Here is a 16,222-nt window from a genome sequence, read left to right as displayed (position 1 = left end):
CGCGGGGGCAGCAGCTTTAGCAGGGAAGCCCAGACTTCCCTTGCCCGAGCTACTTCTTCCAGCTCTCCCCGGGGGATCCATAGGCGTTCCAGGCCAGCTGGGTGACATAGTCTCTCCAGCGTGTCCTGGGTCGTCCTCGGGGTCTCCTCCCGGTGGGACATGCCTGGAACACCTCACCAGGGAGGCGTTCAGGAGGCATCTGAATCAGATGTCCAAGTCACCTCATCTGGCTCCTCTCGATGTGGAGGAGAAGTGGCTCGACTCTGAGCCCCTCCCGGATGACTGAGCTTCTGACCTTATCTCTAAGGGAGAGCCTGGACACCCTGCGGAGAAAACTCATTTCGGCCGCGTGTATCCGTGATCTCGCTCTTTCGGACAGGACCCATAGCTCGACCCATAAATGAGGGTTGGAACGTAGATCAACCGGTAAATTGAGAGCTTCGCCCTTTGGCTCAGCTCCTTCTTTATCACGACAGATCGATACAACGTCCGCATCACAGCAGACGCTGCACCGATCCGCCTTTCGATCTCTCGTTCCCTCCCGCCCTCACTCGTGATACTTAAACTCCTCCACTTGGGCCACGATCTCTTCCCCGACCCAGAGGGGGCACTCCACCCTTTTCCGACTGAAGACCATGGTTTCAGATTTGGAGGTGCTGATTTTCATCCCAACCGCTTCACACTCGGCTGCGAAATGCTACAGTGAGAGTTGGAGAGCCCTGCTTGAAGGAGCCAACAGTACCACATCATCTGCAAAAAGCAGAGATGCAATATGGAGGCCATCAAAACGGACCCCCTCAACGTTTCGGCTGCGCCTAGAAATTCTGTCCATAAAGGTTATGAACAAAATCAGCGAAAAAAGGGCAGCCTTGGCGGAGACCTACCCTCACTGGAAACGATTCCGACTTACTGCCGGCAATGCGAACCAAACTCTGACATCGGTGGTAGAGTGACCCAACAGCCCATATCAGGGGGTTCAGTACCCCATACCCACGAGGCACCCCCCACAGAACTCCCCGAGGGACACGGTCAAATGTCTTCTCCAAGTCCACAAAACACATGTAGACTGGGCGAATTGCCCATACCCTTGAGGACCCTGCTAAGGGTGTAGAGCTGGTCCACTGTGGAGCTTCTCTGTGTTCGTCTGACAGTGACAGTGCGCTGCTGTTGTCGCGACCTAGCGAAAATTAAACGTCTCCAGTGTTGTCAATGAACCAAGTGTAGTCATCCGAAATGAGGTAGACACAAAAACCGTAGAGAGACTTCCGCGCAAGAAGGACCAACATAATCAACATAGACTGACTGTGTTAGGGGGAGTGAAACCCCCCTCTTTCAGAATGGTTGGCCGCAGCAGCACGGGGGAAGTGCTTGTGCTTGTTTGTACGGCCGGCAGTTTTGAATACAGCGGCACATAACGAACACTGGTGTCTGGAGTCTCGTTATTCTCCAACAAACATACAGAAACAGACTACTGTGTTCAAAGCAAACTTGAGAAAAACGAAGTATGCAACCATGGTTTAAATCCACTATAGGCTGAGTACTAGTTTACCTTAAATGTGCACTTTATAATGTTATATTGCTCTGTTTTGATTTCATTAAATAAAGCTGTTAAAGCAGCTGTTTTGTGACAAAATATTTTTTTTCACGGTTGTTGATGGACAGTAATATTGTGTGAGAGATTATGTGTGTAACAACTGCTCCAAGTGAAAAATGTTCATGTAAAATAGAAAATTGAAATTGTTATTTCAGTAAATATTTGCATTTGGCCCATAGAAAATGGATTCATGATTCCAAGTTGATGAGAGCATTACAGTGGGGAAAAAAATGGACAAAAAATGTAAAAGGAAATTCAGAAACGATAAAAAATGTGTGAGTAATCACGATAAATTTTTTAGTTGATTTGAGTTAATTATGACAGTTGCATTTTTAATTAGATTAAATATTTTAATCGTTTGCGGACGTTGCATCGGTGTGTCATGGTGAAGAAGGAGCTGAGCCAAAGGGCGAAGCTCTCAATTTACCGGTCGATCTACGTTCCAACCCTCATCTATGGTCACGAGCTATGGGTCGTGACCGAAAGAACGAGATCCCGGATACAAGCGGCCGAAATGAGTTTTCTCCGCAGGGTGTCCGGGCTCTCCCTTAGAGATAAGGTGAGAAGCTCGGTCATCCAGGAGGGGGTCCGAGTCGAGCCGCTTCTCCTCCACATCGAGAGGAGCCAGATGAGGTGGCTTGGGCATCCTCCTGAACGCCTCCCTGGTGAGGTGTTCCGGGCATGTCCCACCGGGAGGAGACCCCGAGGAAGACCCAGGACACGCTGGAGAGACTATGTCACCCAGCTGGCCTGGGAACGCCTCGGGATCCCCCGGGGAGAGCTGGAAGAAGTAGCTAGGGAGAGGGAAGTCTGGGCTTCCCTGCTAAAGCTGTTGCCCCCGTGACCCGGCCCCTTCTAAGCGGTAGAAGATGGATGGATGGATGGATGGATGGATCGTTTGACAGCTCTAGTTGGAACACATCCTTCGGTCCCCCTTTTTAAAAAGAGGGACCACGACCCCCGGTCTGCCAATCCAGAGGCACTCTCCCCGCTGACCATGCGATGTTGCAGAGGTGTGTCAACCAGGACAGCCCAACAACATCCAGAGCCTTGAGGAACTCCGGGCGGATCTCATCCACCCCTGGGGCTTTGCCACCGAGGAGCTTTTTAACCACATCGGTGACTTCGACCACAGAGATAGGAGAGCCCACCTCAGAGTCCCCAGACACTGCTTCCTCCAAGGAAGGCGTGCTAGTGGAGTTGAGAAGGTCTTCAAAGTACTCCGCCCACCGGCTCACAACGTTCCGAGTCGAGGTCGACAGCGCCCCATCCCCACTGTACAGAGTGTTAGTGGTGTACAGTTTCCCCCTTCTGAGACGTCGGATAGTGGACCAGAATTTCCTCGAAGCCGTCCGGAAGTCGGCTTCCATGGCCTCACCGAACTCTTCCCACGGCCGAGTTTTTGCCTCAGCGACCACCGAAGCTGCATTCCGCTCTGCCAGTCGACGCCCGTCAGCTACCTCTGGGGTCCCACAGGCCATAAAGGACCGATAGGACTCCTTCTTCAGCTTGACGGCATCCATTACAGGACTCGTCCCCCCACCCGAAGGGCGGGAGGGAGGCAACCCTCTCGTCTATCGGTGTGAATGTACAGGCACTGAACCAGGGGGCAATGTGTATGCCCACACCTGCTCTGCGCCTCTCACCGTGGGCAACTCCAGAGTGGAAGAGAGTCCAACCCCTCTCGACAGAACTGGTACCAGAACCCAGGCTATGTGTGGAGGTAAGTCCGACTACATCCAGTCGGAACCTTTCTACTTCACACACCAGCTCGGGCTCCTTTCCTGCAAGAGAGGTGACATTCCATGTCCCTAGAGCGAGCTTCTACAGCCGAGGATCAGACCGCCAGGGTCCCTGCCTTTGGCTGCCGCCCAGCTCACACTGCACTTGACCCCTTTGGGCCGTCCGATGGGTGGTGAGCCCATGAGAAGGAGGAGCCTAGTTTCCTCTTCGGGCTGAGCCCGGCCGGGCCCCATGGGTGCAGCACCAGCCACCCCACCCCCAGGCCTGGCTACAGAGAGGGGCCCCGGTGACCCACGTCCGGGCAAGGGAACCTGGGTTCCATTTATTTTATTCTTCATAAGGGGTTTCTGAGCCATGCTTTGTCTGGTCCCTCACCTAGGACCTGTTTGCATGGGTAACCCTGACAGGGGCATAAAGCCCCAGGCAACTTCGCTCCTCGTATCATTGGGACACATAAACCCCTCCACCACGGTAAGGTGACGGCTCACGGAGTTGAAATGTTTAATCCCCTCCACATATTACATACTAATTGATGAATAACTAATTTTAAAATCAGAAGTCAAGAATAATGACTGTTATTGTTTTTGGATTACTGGTATTGGTATTGGATTTCATATGGCAATTTGACAATTTGGTTCAGACTTTAGCAAGCATCATGGAAGATAAGATGCTTTTGCGGGCCACATAAAATGATGTGGAGGGCCAAATCTGGCCCACAGGCCTCGACTTTGACACATGTGTAATGGTTGGTTGGATGGACGGACGAACACTCAATTTAATAACGTGTAGACCTGCGGCTATTAGTCCAAAGCGGCTAATCTATGTACAAATTTGTTTTTATGGCTAAAAATACATATTGTGCCTTTTAATCTGGTGTGGTTTATTGTCCAGAAATTACCGTAGTGACAAACCATGTCAAACCCTTGCACAATTTCATTGCTCACCTAAGCATTGCTTATAAAATGTCAGATTCACATTGTGTTGAAAGACAGGTCCACAGAATAACCACAAAAACAAATTTCATTATATACAGGGTAATTTTATGTTAAAAATGTTTTGTCAGTTTATGTTAAAAATGTTTTGTCAAAACAAGATAGTGATCTAGAGCTACATTCTACATTTAATTGCGAGACTGGCTGAGAAAGCTTGGTGAACAGTTTTTATCCACACATTGGACATCGAGCATCACCTCATAAAGCAGATGGGACTTGAGTTTCCGAGTTGACTACAGCGTGTTACTCACAGATACACTCCAAATCTGCATCCCATCGGCATAACCAATCATGAGACAGAGAGGAGGATCAGTCGTGCCACTGTGCATCTCCATAAACTCCAGGTTGCGGGCAGAGTCTGCATCAACAGAATATTTCAAGTCAAGTTTAAATCCAGAAGCTGCCACGTTTAGAATGCAGTTGAGTTCACATTATTGTCAATAATTAACACAATTATCCTGTAACACAATTTTTCTAAGTAGCCGATCACGCACACTAAAAACAATTGGGTCAAATATACTGTAACATGAATTGGTTCATTTTCAACCCAGCTGCTGAATTATGATCGCACCAAACACACAGTCGTTAATTTGACCCAGCAGGTTGGGTTGCTCGATTTTAACCCAACAGGTGAGTTTGATATTTTACCAAATACTAAACCCAAATGTTAAGTTGCAACAGGTTGTTGTTGTTCAAGCACTATTTACTCAGACAGATCTGAAATGTTCCACATGATGCCCCAAAAATATGCAAAAAAGCAAGTGTGTTTAAATGCACAGTGGTACCTCTACTTACGAAATTCATTCTGAAAGAAATGTCTTCACGAGAAATGTTGTAAGTAGAGACACGTTTTCCATGTATGCGAGACTAATAAAGGTTTTCGTAAATGCCCTAATCCGTTCCACGTCCTGCTCCCCAAAATTCACCCAGAAATGTTTTCTAAAGCATAAAAATGCATCAAATACGTAACATATACTGTACATGTTACAATGAGATTATTGCACAGTAAATGAGTAGTGTATAATATAAAAAACAAAGAATAAAGAATAAAAATAATGGTCATTTAACTTAACTACGTCCTCATTGTTTTTTGCCCTCTTTAGTTCATGTTCTTTCTCAGAAGTGGTTTTTGCCCGGCATTTTGTAAAGAATTGATCCAAGGACGTTTGCTTTTGTCGGCTTTTAACAGTCCTTCGAAAATGTCCAAAGCAAACATCAGCATAGTGAGCGATCACTCGACTGGTAAACAGTTTTTCTGGGTGATTCACATTTACATAAACCTCATAACGCCTCATTGCCCGAGGGGCGAATGACGAGGATGCTGCATGGACACATATCCATCTATCTACACACAGAGACTCACACAGTAGAGGTCCCTCTTCAGCAATGGGATGCCAGGATGATGCTGGGGAATAGCCACAGGGATGGCAATTTTTCGCGGATACGCGGAAATCCGCCGTTTTATTTCTTAAATTGATCATTTTTGTGAATCGTCTAAATCCGTTGAGAATTTTTTGGGGGGAGTCAGGTACCTTATTGTCGAGTTTTCACATGCTCTCCCGATCAGTCTTTCCATCTTCCGATTGTAAACAGCCCTGCGATTGGACATTTATGATGTCTTACTTGTTGTGATTGGTCGCCCTGTCCAGGCCTTGCCCCTTTCCGCTTTTTTCATCACTAGCCATTGCCATCCCTGTCGCCAATGTCAGAGCAGCTAAGTATGTTGCGTTCAGGAAACTCTGAGCTCCGAGTAGCAACCCATACTGTATTTTTACCTTTCGTATTTTTACATTTCTTTGTAATGGCAATATTCTCCTGTTAAGGATTTTCGTAACTTGAAAATTTCATATGTAGAGACGTTCAGAAGTAGAGGTACCACTGTACTTTTAAAAGGCCAAAAACATCCATCCATCCATTTTCTGATCTGCTTATCTTAACAAGGATCGCAGGGAGGGCGGGGCGGGGGGGGGGGGGGGGGGCGCTGCAGCCTATCCCAGCTGTCTTCGGGCAGTTGGCAGGGGGGACACCTGAACGGGTGGCCAGCCAATCGCAGGGCACACAGAGACGTACAACCATCACACTCACACGTCGGGACAATTCTAGAGTGTTCCATTAACCTGCCATGCATGTTTTGGAATGTGGGAGGAAACCGGAACAACCGGTGAAAACCCATGCAGGCCCAGGGAGAACATGCAAACCCCATGCATGGAGGCCGGAGCTGGAATTGAGCATGTCTACACCTTGAGGTCGACGTGCTACCACTGGACCCCCGGGCCGTCAGGCCAAAAACACTATCAACAGGTAAGCACAGCAGAATATGTTCAGCTACATTGTGCTCCAGAATAACTGTCTTAATTTTTGATTATCTTGTGAACTCAAATGAATTCTAAACAGGCAACAGCAGCAAATTGTTCATGCAGTGAAGTTCTTTACTTACCATTTATGTCAGCCTTCTCAAAACGGACCCAAATGACTTTCTCCTTTTCATCAGGTTGCAGACCCCCGGAGTAAGTCTACAGTTGAACGGACCAGAATTTTAAACAAAACAATATGACAGTTATGTGGCTCATTTGAATTAAATGATGTTATTCTCCCAATATTTATTTGATCTGCCAACCAATAGCAGTTGTCATGGCCATCACTCTTTAACTATTTCACAATACTGAATGAAATTGACCTTGTGTGAACGTGTATAAAGATATTTGAAGTCCATGTTAAGTTTCTTATGGCCTCGTACAGGATAAACGGGTGGTATACAATTTTATCAGTTTGAGGGCAAAAAGAGGCCATTGTCTCATGTCACTTAATTTGCAGCGTTCCTTGCTCCTCAGAACATTGAATTCAACCCATAAATATTTCTCACACTGCCATATTAAGGAGCATTTCGATCGTCTTAAATACGCATTGATGTGCGAGAACTGAGTCCCGAGGATCTTTCACCGCTAGCCTAAATCGAGGGATGTCTGATGAATCCTCTGCGGGAGTCCTGTCGCTCCACGATGTTGAGGTCTGAAAATCGGCTTGTATTAGCAGGTCCGAAAATGACGCAGGACTTCAAATTAATTAAATAGTGATAATCTGTTGGCGATTACTTACGTATTTTTGTTTGAATAAACATTTTGCTGAGTGTCTGTTGTATCTGGATCAGTACTTGATACTATAAAGACACTGGCTCATAGTTACTACACTAAACTTAGTACGTGTTTGCAGTCATAATTAGGCTGCTACTTTTCTCAAATGCATTTGGACAAATAAATAAAATAAGTTAACATAGTTTTGATAGTTCTTCATGATTTTTCCTATTCAAAGTAATGAATGAGCACATAACTACATTTTTTACAAATTTACAGGTACATCCATCCATTCATTAATTTCCCACTCATTCCAAATATGCATTGCTCGAGTTGGTGGTGGATGGGGTGGGGTAGATGTGCTCTCCCTCATCTTTGCAATGCAAATTTGGGAAGCGTATCAGCATAATAAGGACATTTGTGATGACAGAAATAATTCTGACTATGCATTTGTGACATGCATCAATGATGCGATGACATCTTCAGCAGACGTCTCGATCAAATGATGACATCGGGGAGTGATCGTATCATTACCCCAAATGTTTGTACCACCTCCCACCTCATTCCTTTGTCAATCTACTCCCCCCTCAATCAAATTTCTGATGGGAGGTGAAGTATGTAAACAGAGGAGTGTGGACCTAGAAACATGCAGTTAGAAAAATTAGATGAGCCCTTTGAAAACCCTTGTTTGTCATATGGAAGTTCTTTGACTCCAAAATGGAAAATGGGCAACCTCCAACAAAGAACAATTACATAATACACGAGAAAATTCAAATTGTTTATTTATTATGTGGACATTTTTAGTGTGGTGTGCATTCACAGTTATTGCCAGCGGTTTCGCCATTAATGGCTAAAATGTGAACTGATCTTTATCTAAGTCACAACAATATATCATTTTCTAGAAATAATGACACAATGGATGGATGACACAAACGATTGGGTTTCTGTTTCCACTGTACACAATATCTAAACATTAATTCAGGAAGGAAAAAGCATGTGAACTTTTGGATTTCGTAACTGGTTGAGACTCCTTTGACATCAATAACCACAAACACACATTTTATGCAGGTGGAACTTTCGACCATTACTCCTTTCAAAGCTATTTCAGATCTACAATATCATTGGGAATCGCCCTATTTCAGATGATGGCAAAAGTACTGTATTTTCAACAGATGGAAGAACAACACCAAATGTTTGTTGAATGTGCAATATACATCGATATGTCCTAAGTCCATCCATCCCTCAGTTATCTGAAGTGCTTATCCTCACGAGGGTCACGGGTGTGCTGGAGCCTAACACAGTTGTCTTCGGGGAGCAGGCGGGGTACACCCTGAACTGGTTGCCAGACAATCGCAAGGCACACATAGACGAACAACCCTTCATGCTCACAATCACACCTCAGGAAAATTTAAAAAGGAAAACATGCAAACTCCACACATGAAGGTGGGGGCTGAGCTGTTTGGTGGACGTGGTAGCCAGTCAACCACTGTGCCACCATACATACAAAGTGTAATTAGGAGCTTAATGTTGAAGTTCTGCTAAGCGAAACCACAATTGGTGGTTTTACTGTCTTTACAGTTGCTGACTCCCTTTATAATTCACTTTTGGGGGACAGGCCCAGCAATTGCTTATTTGCATCAAACAGGAGCACTCAAAACAGATTAATTTCAACAAGGCTAGAAATGGAGTGTGAAAAGTATACTGTAGTTATTGATCCTTACGGTAATTTGAAATAAGCATGTTGCAGAAATTAAGAGGAGGAAAAAAGAAAGATGAAGATGGAATACATGGGTTCATGGAAATGCCTAAAAAAATTTGTTCGCATATAGCTCTTCCAGCCTTGTATTACCAGGGGGAAAACGACTTTTTGAAGGACATAAAATATATGTAATTTGATATGTGTTGTATGAGTTGTGTTATTTAGTGAAGTGCAATTTATTTTTAATAGACCCTTAGTCATTTATACTTACCAGTATATTTTTCATCTAAAAGTATTTCAATGTTCCACATTTTGAAACAAATGTTAAAAATGCTCTTGCTCTTGCAACAACAACAGGAACATTTCAAAGGATTTTTCAAGATGATCATAGACTGGTGTAGTTCCCCAACAGTTTAAACATGCTGTGGTCCAACCCTTGATCAAGAAACCCGGTCTTGATCCAGATGTGATGTCAAGTTACAGGCCCATTTCCAAACTGCCTTTCATTTCCAAAATTCTGGAAAAAGTGGTGCACATGCAGTTGAAACTTTTCTTGGATGAACATAACATCTTGGAGGTCTTCCAGTCAGGTTTCAAGACGATGCATAGCACAGAGTCAGCCCTGTTACTCGTTTCTAATGACATCCTCCTGGTAAATGACTCTGGAGACCATGTGTGTCTGGTTTTATTGGACTTAACTGCAGCATTTGATACAGTGGATCACAGTATTCAGCTGACTCGTTTGCAGCACTTGGTGGGCATTGGCGGCAGTGCTCTTGAGTGGTTTAGGTCCTATCTAGCTGACAGGACCTTTTGGGTCAGCCTTCACTGCTCTGAGTCACGCCCTGCTCCCCTGTCATGTGGTGTTCCACAGGGCTCAATTCTGGGGCCTCTGCTGTTCTCGCTGTATCTGCTCCCAATGGGTTCCATCTTAAGGAAACATGGTATTCCCTTCCACTGCTATGCAGATGACTGCCAGATCTATGTCCCACTGAGCAAGAAAGACGCCTTCTCATTAAGGCCACTCCTATCCTGTCTGGAAGAAATCAAAACCTGGATGGCACAAAATTTCTTGAAATTCAACGAAAAGAAGACAGAGGTGATATTGTTTGGTCCCAGTGGCCCTTGTACATTCCATCTTGTAGACCTGGGCCCCCTGTCTTCTTATCTTAAGTCAACAGTCTCAAACTTGGGCCTTAAACTGGACAGTGATTTCAAACTCAATCGGCAAATTGGTGCCGTTGTTAAATCCAGCTTCTTTCACCTAAGACAGCTGGCCAAAATAAAACCTCTCCTCTCACATGAACACTTTGAGACAGTAATTCATGCCTTTGTCACATCCCGGCTCAATTACTGCAATGCCCTTTTTACTTTGGAGTCAGCCAGTCCTCCATTAAGCGCCTTCAGCCAGTCCAGAATGCCGCTGCTCGCCTCTTGACTGTTACTCATAAGAGGGAGCACATAACTCCTACTCTCATCCCTTCACTGGCTCCCCATTCATTTTAGAGTTATTTTCAAGATCCTCCTCTTTGTTTTCAAATCTCTGAATAATCTCGCGCCACCTTACCTCTCTGAGCTCATCCGCCCCGACACACCTGCCCGGCGCCTCAGGTCTGTGGACTAGTCTTTGTTAGAAGTACCAAGAACTAAACTGAGGCTCAGAGGGCATCGAGCCTTTTCTGTTGCTGGTCCCTCTCTCTGAAATGACCTCCCACTGAACATTCGGCAAGCCTCCTCGCTGCCCATCTTCAAAGCCCTCCTCAAAACTCACTTGTATTCTTTGGCGTTCGACTCAGCATGACTTAGATTTGTTCTTGATTTTACTGTTTGGTGCTTTCTACCGCCTTTATTACCAATTTGTCTTATTGTTTATTGTGCATGTTAAATCGCTCCATGTACAGCACTTTGTATGCAGCGATGGCTGTTTGAAAGTGCTCTATAAATACTGTTGACTTGACTTGACTCAACAAACTCACGACTTGACACTTTTACCAGGGAAGTCCAAGAAATAAAAACCAGCATCATCTTTACCCGAAAAGAGGTAGACGACATTAAAAAAAGCCATTCGACCCCGAGAACAATTTGGACCTGGACAATAACTTCTTCGAGAACAAACACAGTGCAACAAACTCTGACCATTACATGTACGAACAATTCAACACTAATATAAAATTGGAAAATGCACTTTCAGTAATACACTTAAACAGTAGAAGTCTCGATCAAAACTTCACAAAAATCAAAGAATACCTAACTAAATTCAATAAATTTAAAATAACTGCCATATAAGAAAATTGGCTTGACGATGATAAAACAAGTGAAATGGAAATACATGCGGTTCTGGAGCGTCTCCGTATGATCGACAACAACATGGAGAAGTTGGAATTCTCGCTTCGAAAAGGAATTGAGGATTTGGCTGATCGGCGCCAGTGATAGGATACAGCCTGGGATACTCAAGACCACCTGAAATTGTTGGCGGCCTTCCCTCCAAAACAAACAACGCTATTTGGACCCCTTTCCCCTGGATGGAATGTATGCACGGATGCTAGTGCGCCCACCATCACCCCCCTCCTTCTCGGCCATGGACTGATAAGCCAGGACTGTCTTCATGAGCAGACCTTAACGAAGCAGCTGCGGCCTGTTCACGCATACACATACACAACCAGACAATCACACGCGCATACACATCCTTATCATCACCGCCTTATCGCTCCATTCTTTTTCCTCCGTGACATAGAATTATCTGCAGAGCGCTCGGTGACTGTGCAGCTGGTCAGATAAGCAGTATCGCGGTCGCCCCCCCCCCCCCCCCCCCTTCCTATCCATCCGCCCTCTCATTACATGTTATGTCTTGTTGTAACTGTCATATGCTTATTCATGTGCTAGGGTCTTTTTTTTAATCCTGGACTTAAATTATCCTCAGAAGAAGATAGTTCGAGCGTGGGTTTTTTCCCCTCTCCCTACCCAGTGTTTTCCTTATATTTTCTTCAAAAAAAATGTGTTATCATGACAGGCTTACATCTCCAATTGTTAACAATCACATATCCTAACACCCAATAAGAGTTAATTAAGGACAGAGAACACTTACCTGAGGGACAACATCTTGCAAGAAAGTCACGACACTTTCCATGTAAGACTGCTCCCTGTGACAAAAAAAAACATCATTGTCATTGAAAATAGAAAATGGTTGAAGGCTTCTAAATACCAATGTATTGGAGGAAAGGAATTAACTCGATGCACGCAGGACCTCCGCATTTGGTATAAGATGGCTTGCAGTTATCATGTTAACTTCCAGTCGGCATGAAAACGCCAGGGATGTGCGGTCAGGGCAGGCAGGGGAGGCACCTGCCTGACCACACATCCCTGGCGTTTTCATGCCGACTGGAAGTGAACATGAAGAGTCCATGTGAAGAGTCATATACTGTACATGGGCGAGAAGGCGTAGCACTCGTGCAGGGGAAGGGAACTCCGGTTCCTCGATAGCCATATCGAGCCTGTTTTAGAGCCTTCTCGACTTCAACACACCTGATTCAAATGATCAGCTCATCAGCAAGTTCTGTAGAGGCCTAAAAAGATCATCCTCAATTGAATCGGGTGTTTTGGAGGAGGTAGGGATCGAAAACAGGCAGGATATGGCTCTTGAGGAACCGGAGTTCCCCACCCCTGCGACTAGTGGCTCCAGTGACTCTGCACGCACATATTAATTGCTGATACAGGCAGTTAGTGAACACCGGTGTTCGTGTGGACCCCGTTTTTTTTTTTTTTTTGCACTGTCGTTGCTTTGGCTGTTTTTTTTGGGGGGGGTTGTATTTTGTTTTTTTTATTTTTATTTTATCACTTATGGCAGAGGTAGGGAACTGATGCATCTAATCAGCAAGCTCTGTAAATCAGGTGTGTTGGAGTAGAGAGGGATCTAAAACAGGCAGGATATGGCTCTCGAAGAACCGAAGTTCCCTACCGCTGACTTATGGGCTACCATAGCTCATCTGATAACAGTTTGAAATGTAAATTTCAACCGACACCAAGTGGAAGGAAAATATATTTAGTCTCATTGTCCCAGTCATGTTTTTGTTGGGGGTTTTTTCCCCCAAAACGTGTCATGAAGAGAATGGTCGGCAAAGAGAACAACCAATTTCAAGAAAAACAGGAGATTGAATGTTTTTTCGTTGTTGTTGAATACAGGGGCAGTGTGTGACTCAGAGCAGCCAATACACAGTCTTCAATACATAAAAGTTTCAGTGCTGAAGAAATTACACATCATTACTCAACTAGATATGGTGAGGCGTCGGGCTGCTCAATTATGAAAAAAAAGTATGAATCTGATCATTTTCGTAAGAATTTTAATCACGATTATTCAAACAATCTTTTTTTTCGGGACAAAACAAGAAAATGTTAAAACTTGTCATAAATATAACAAATAAAATTCTTTGAAAGATTCTAATTTCATAATTTAAGTTCCTTTTAGACCAAACTAAATTTATAAAATTACTTATTTGAAAAAAAAGTGCTAATGTATAAATTCAAATAGGTTTTCCTTGTATAGACAAACAGTGCCCTGGTGTTAACTTGGTCTACATTTACATATTGCCATAGTACTGTTTAACATTTAAATAACTCAAGTCAACTCAACTCAGCTGTATTTATAGAGCACTTTGAAACAACCATTGCTGTATACAAAGTGTTGTACATGTAGCCAATAAATAAACGATGTCAACAGAGCTCTAAGTTCAAATTGGGTGGAGACTAGCAAGCTTTAAAAGAGGGACGTGGTGGAGGAACTCATGGGTGAATGCCTTAAAATAATTCAAAATTAGTATCAATCTTCGGGGGGGGGGGGTTCTTCTTTTTTTTATGAATATGCCAATGTTGTAGCTGTGGAGTGTAACAATCGAAAATGTAATTGAATTGTGATTAAATGCATAGCCCAAATGAGGAGTATGCAAAGTATCGGGAGATGAGAGAGTACTAGGTCACCAATCTTGTTCAGGTTCTGAACTGTTAATAAGATTGGATTAGTTGTACTTCTTTTAAATACTTGAACCCCTTTTTTGTGGAATATTTGATGTGGCCCTGACTCTGTGAGACCCCCTGTATTTTAAGTGACCCATATCCAATGCCACTGTTAACAAAAACAGAACACCTGAAACAACACTTCGAGTCAACAGTGAGCAATACAAAATAAAAATAAATTACTAAAATATGACAAATATAATCTTACATAACATGTTATTTGTCAATGCTGCAATGATAAATGAGAGTGATACAGATAGAACAGCTATAAAATGTATCAAGCACAATGGATACAACGATTTCTGGTGCAAATAAAACAAAAAAAAATGTCCTTACGTTGCAGCTTGTGCTCTCACCACTCCCCCTCCAGCACAGCGACTCAGTCTGCGAGGAGAATCTGAAGCCATAGTGCCTGTCTATTGTCAAGGCGGAAAAAAAAAACTCTTAGCTTATCACTGTCAAAGCCAGCAAGATGCCATTAAATGTTTGTGAGGACAGATCACAGCTGCGTACATACCGGTAACAGTATTTGACCGATGAAAACGCCATTTGCGTCCCGAAGAAATAATGATATTATAATTAGTGCTGTCAAGCGATTAAAAAAATTGTGAGACAAAAACAGTATAAAGGTTCATGATGATCTGTAATTAATTGATCTAATTCATCTATAATTTAATATCACCTAAAATGTGCTGAGAAAACCCTATTTTCATTTTTAATTCATTATATAATTGAGGCAGATCAAAAGACAAAAAAATGTGGCATTATAAAGTCTTTCATTGTTTGTAAACAGACTTGAACAGATGCAGTCCTCTAACTTACTGCTGTAGTTGAGACTACTGAGGTCCCAAGTCCTACCTGCAACCGTTAGTTTCGACCACCAGGGTGAATATCACCATTTTGTTTGTTTTTGTAAATCTCCAAATAATTACAAAATAAAATTAGGACATCAGGTCCATAAAAAGTACTTAGGTTAACATATCAAAAACCGTAAGAACATTTTTTTCTGAGCAATACAAGTACTCAACAGTGAACATGCTTTGGATAATAAAATATAAATAAGAGACCCTTAAATGACAGTGCTGTGAGTTAGCACTTCAGAAATAACACTGTTCATCATGAGAAAATAAAATGCTGAAATAAACCGAAATAAATCAACCACTTCTTGTCGGCTATTGAGGACAGAGCAACTATGCTGACTTCATGCTTCGTACACGGGGTGTTCTTCTCGAGTTTAGTTTGGCGAAGAGCTTTGCTTGCGCTCGCTATATTGCTAATGCTTTTCGGTGCTCATATTAGCTGTGGATCAGAGGCGATTGCTCCAAGACTGCAAGGGAAGCTCAGCTTCCCCTAAAATGTCAAAAAGTAAGTGATCAAATATATGTGTGTACATACAATTGTGTGGACAGGTCATTGACTAAATATATAATATATATATATATAACGCGCTCAACTTTTGTTCCGAATCAGCTTCTTATTACTGGTCACGACGCGACTCTCTTCTCATTCATTCCCGCAGCTTCACTGTGCTTTAAACTGTGTGGACGCTGAGCATCTGCAGCGCGGACGCCGGGCATCTCGAGAGTTCTGAGTAAGTTGTACCATTGCATTGAAACGAGACGAGTCATTGAATAAATGCTGGTTTTGTCACGCCCGTCTGACGCTCAGCGTCTCTTGGAGTCTATGGACAGCGGACGCTGATCTTTTCTGCATGATGATTGGATGATCTGTATGAGGCTGAATCTCTTTTTGGTTGACAGCAAAATGAGCTAATCACCGATCTTTTGGTGTAGTTGTTTGTTTTTGTTTGCAACGGCCTTCACCCTGGGCGGGTTGAACCGGCTTCTTCTTTGGCACGCACGACATCGCTGATCATGGCGGCCCAAGCGCGATCTTTTGGTGTAGGCATCCGTGGGAGCATTTTTAAATTTTCATTCTGTTCTGAGTTGAACTGGAGACTTCTTGTAATCATCTTAGTGACACTCTCTTTGTTGAAAACGACTAGCAACAAATTAATCTTTTATTTCTGGTGGGTTTTATTGTACTGTAGTTGCTTGTTTTTGCAGACGGACTTATATCACCACAGGGTCACAGATCATTTTCTTGAAAAGGAACA

The 16,222-nt window shown here is 43.7% G+C and overlaps 1 protein-coding gene across 5 annotated transcripts in view; it reads right to left on the bottom strand.

Annotated features, from left to right (window-relative positions):
• The window catches only part of bcas3 (BCAS3 microtubule associated cell migration factor), a 376,831-nt gene that overhangs the window by 356,548 nt on the left and 4,061 nt on the right, over positions 1 to 16,222 (bottom strand). For 4 of the 5 annotated variants that reach the window (XR_007964470.1, XM_052078874.1, XM_052078876.1 and 1 more), the window contains exons 2-5: positions 14,443 to 14,522; positions 12,185 to 12,239; positions 6,767 to 6,842; positions 4,581 to 4,687 (exon numbers count right to left, since the gene is read on the bottom strand). Coding sequence is in view for 4 of the 5 variants with exons in the window: in XM_052078874.1 (XP_051934834.1) it covers positions 4,581 to 4,687; positions 6,767 to 6,842; positions 12,185 to 12,239; positions 14,443 to 14,513 (309 nt within the window). In the remaining variant the exon portion in view is untranslated. The remainder of the gene's footprint in view (positions 1 to 4,580; positions 4,688 to 6,766; positions 6,843 to 12,184; positions 12,240 to 14,442; positions 14,523 to 16,222) is intronic. The other variant, XM_052078875.1, reaches the window with a different exon arrangement.

The sequence above is a fragment of the Hippocampus zosterae genome, chromosome 10, assembly GCF_025434085.1.
Source record: "Hippocampus zosterae strain Florida chromosome 10, ASM2543408v3, whole genome shotgun sequence".
NCBI lineage: Eukaryota > Metazoa > Chordata > Actinopteri > Syngnathiformes > Syngnathidae > Hippocampus > Hippocampus zosterae.
The sequence above is the reverse complement of the archived record's forward strand: the minus strand, read 5'-3'. Positions and strand labels throughout refer to the sequence as shown.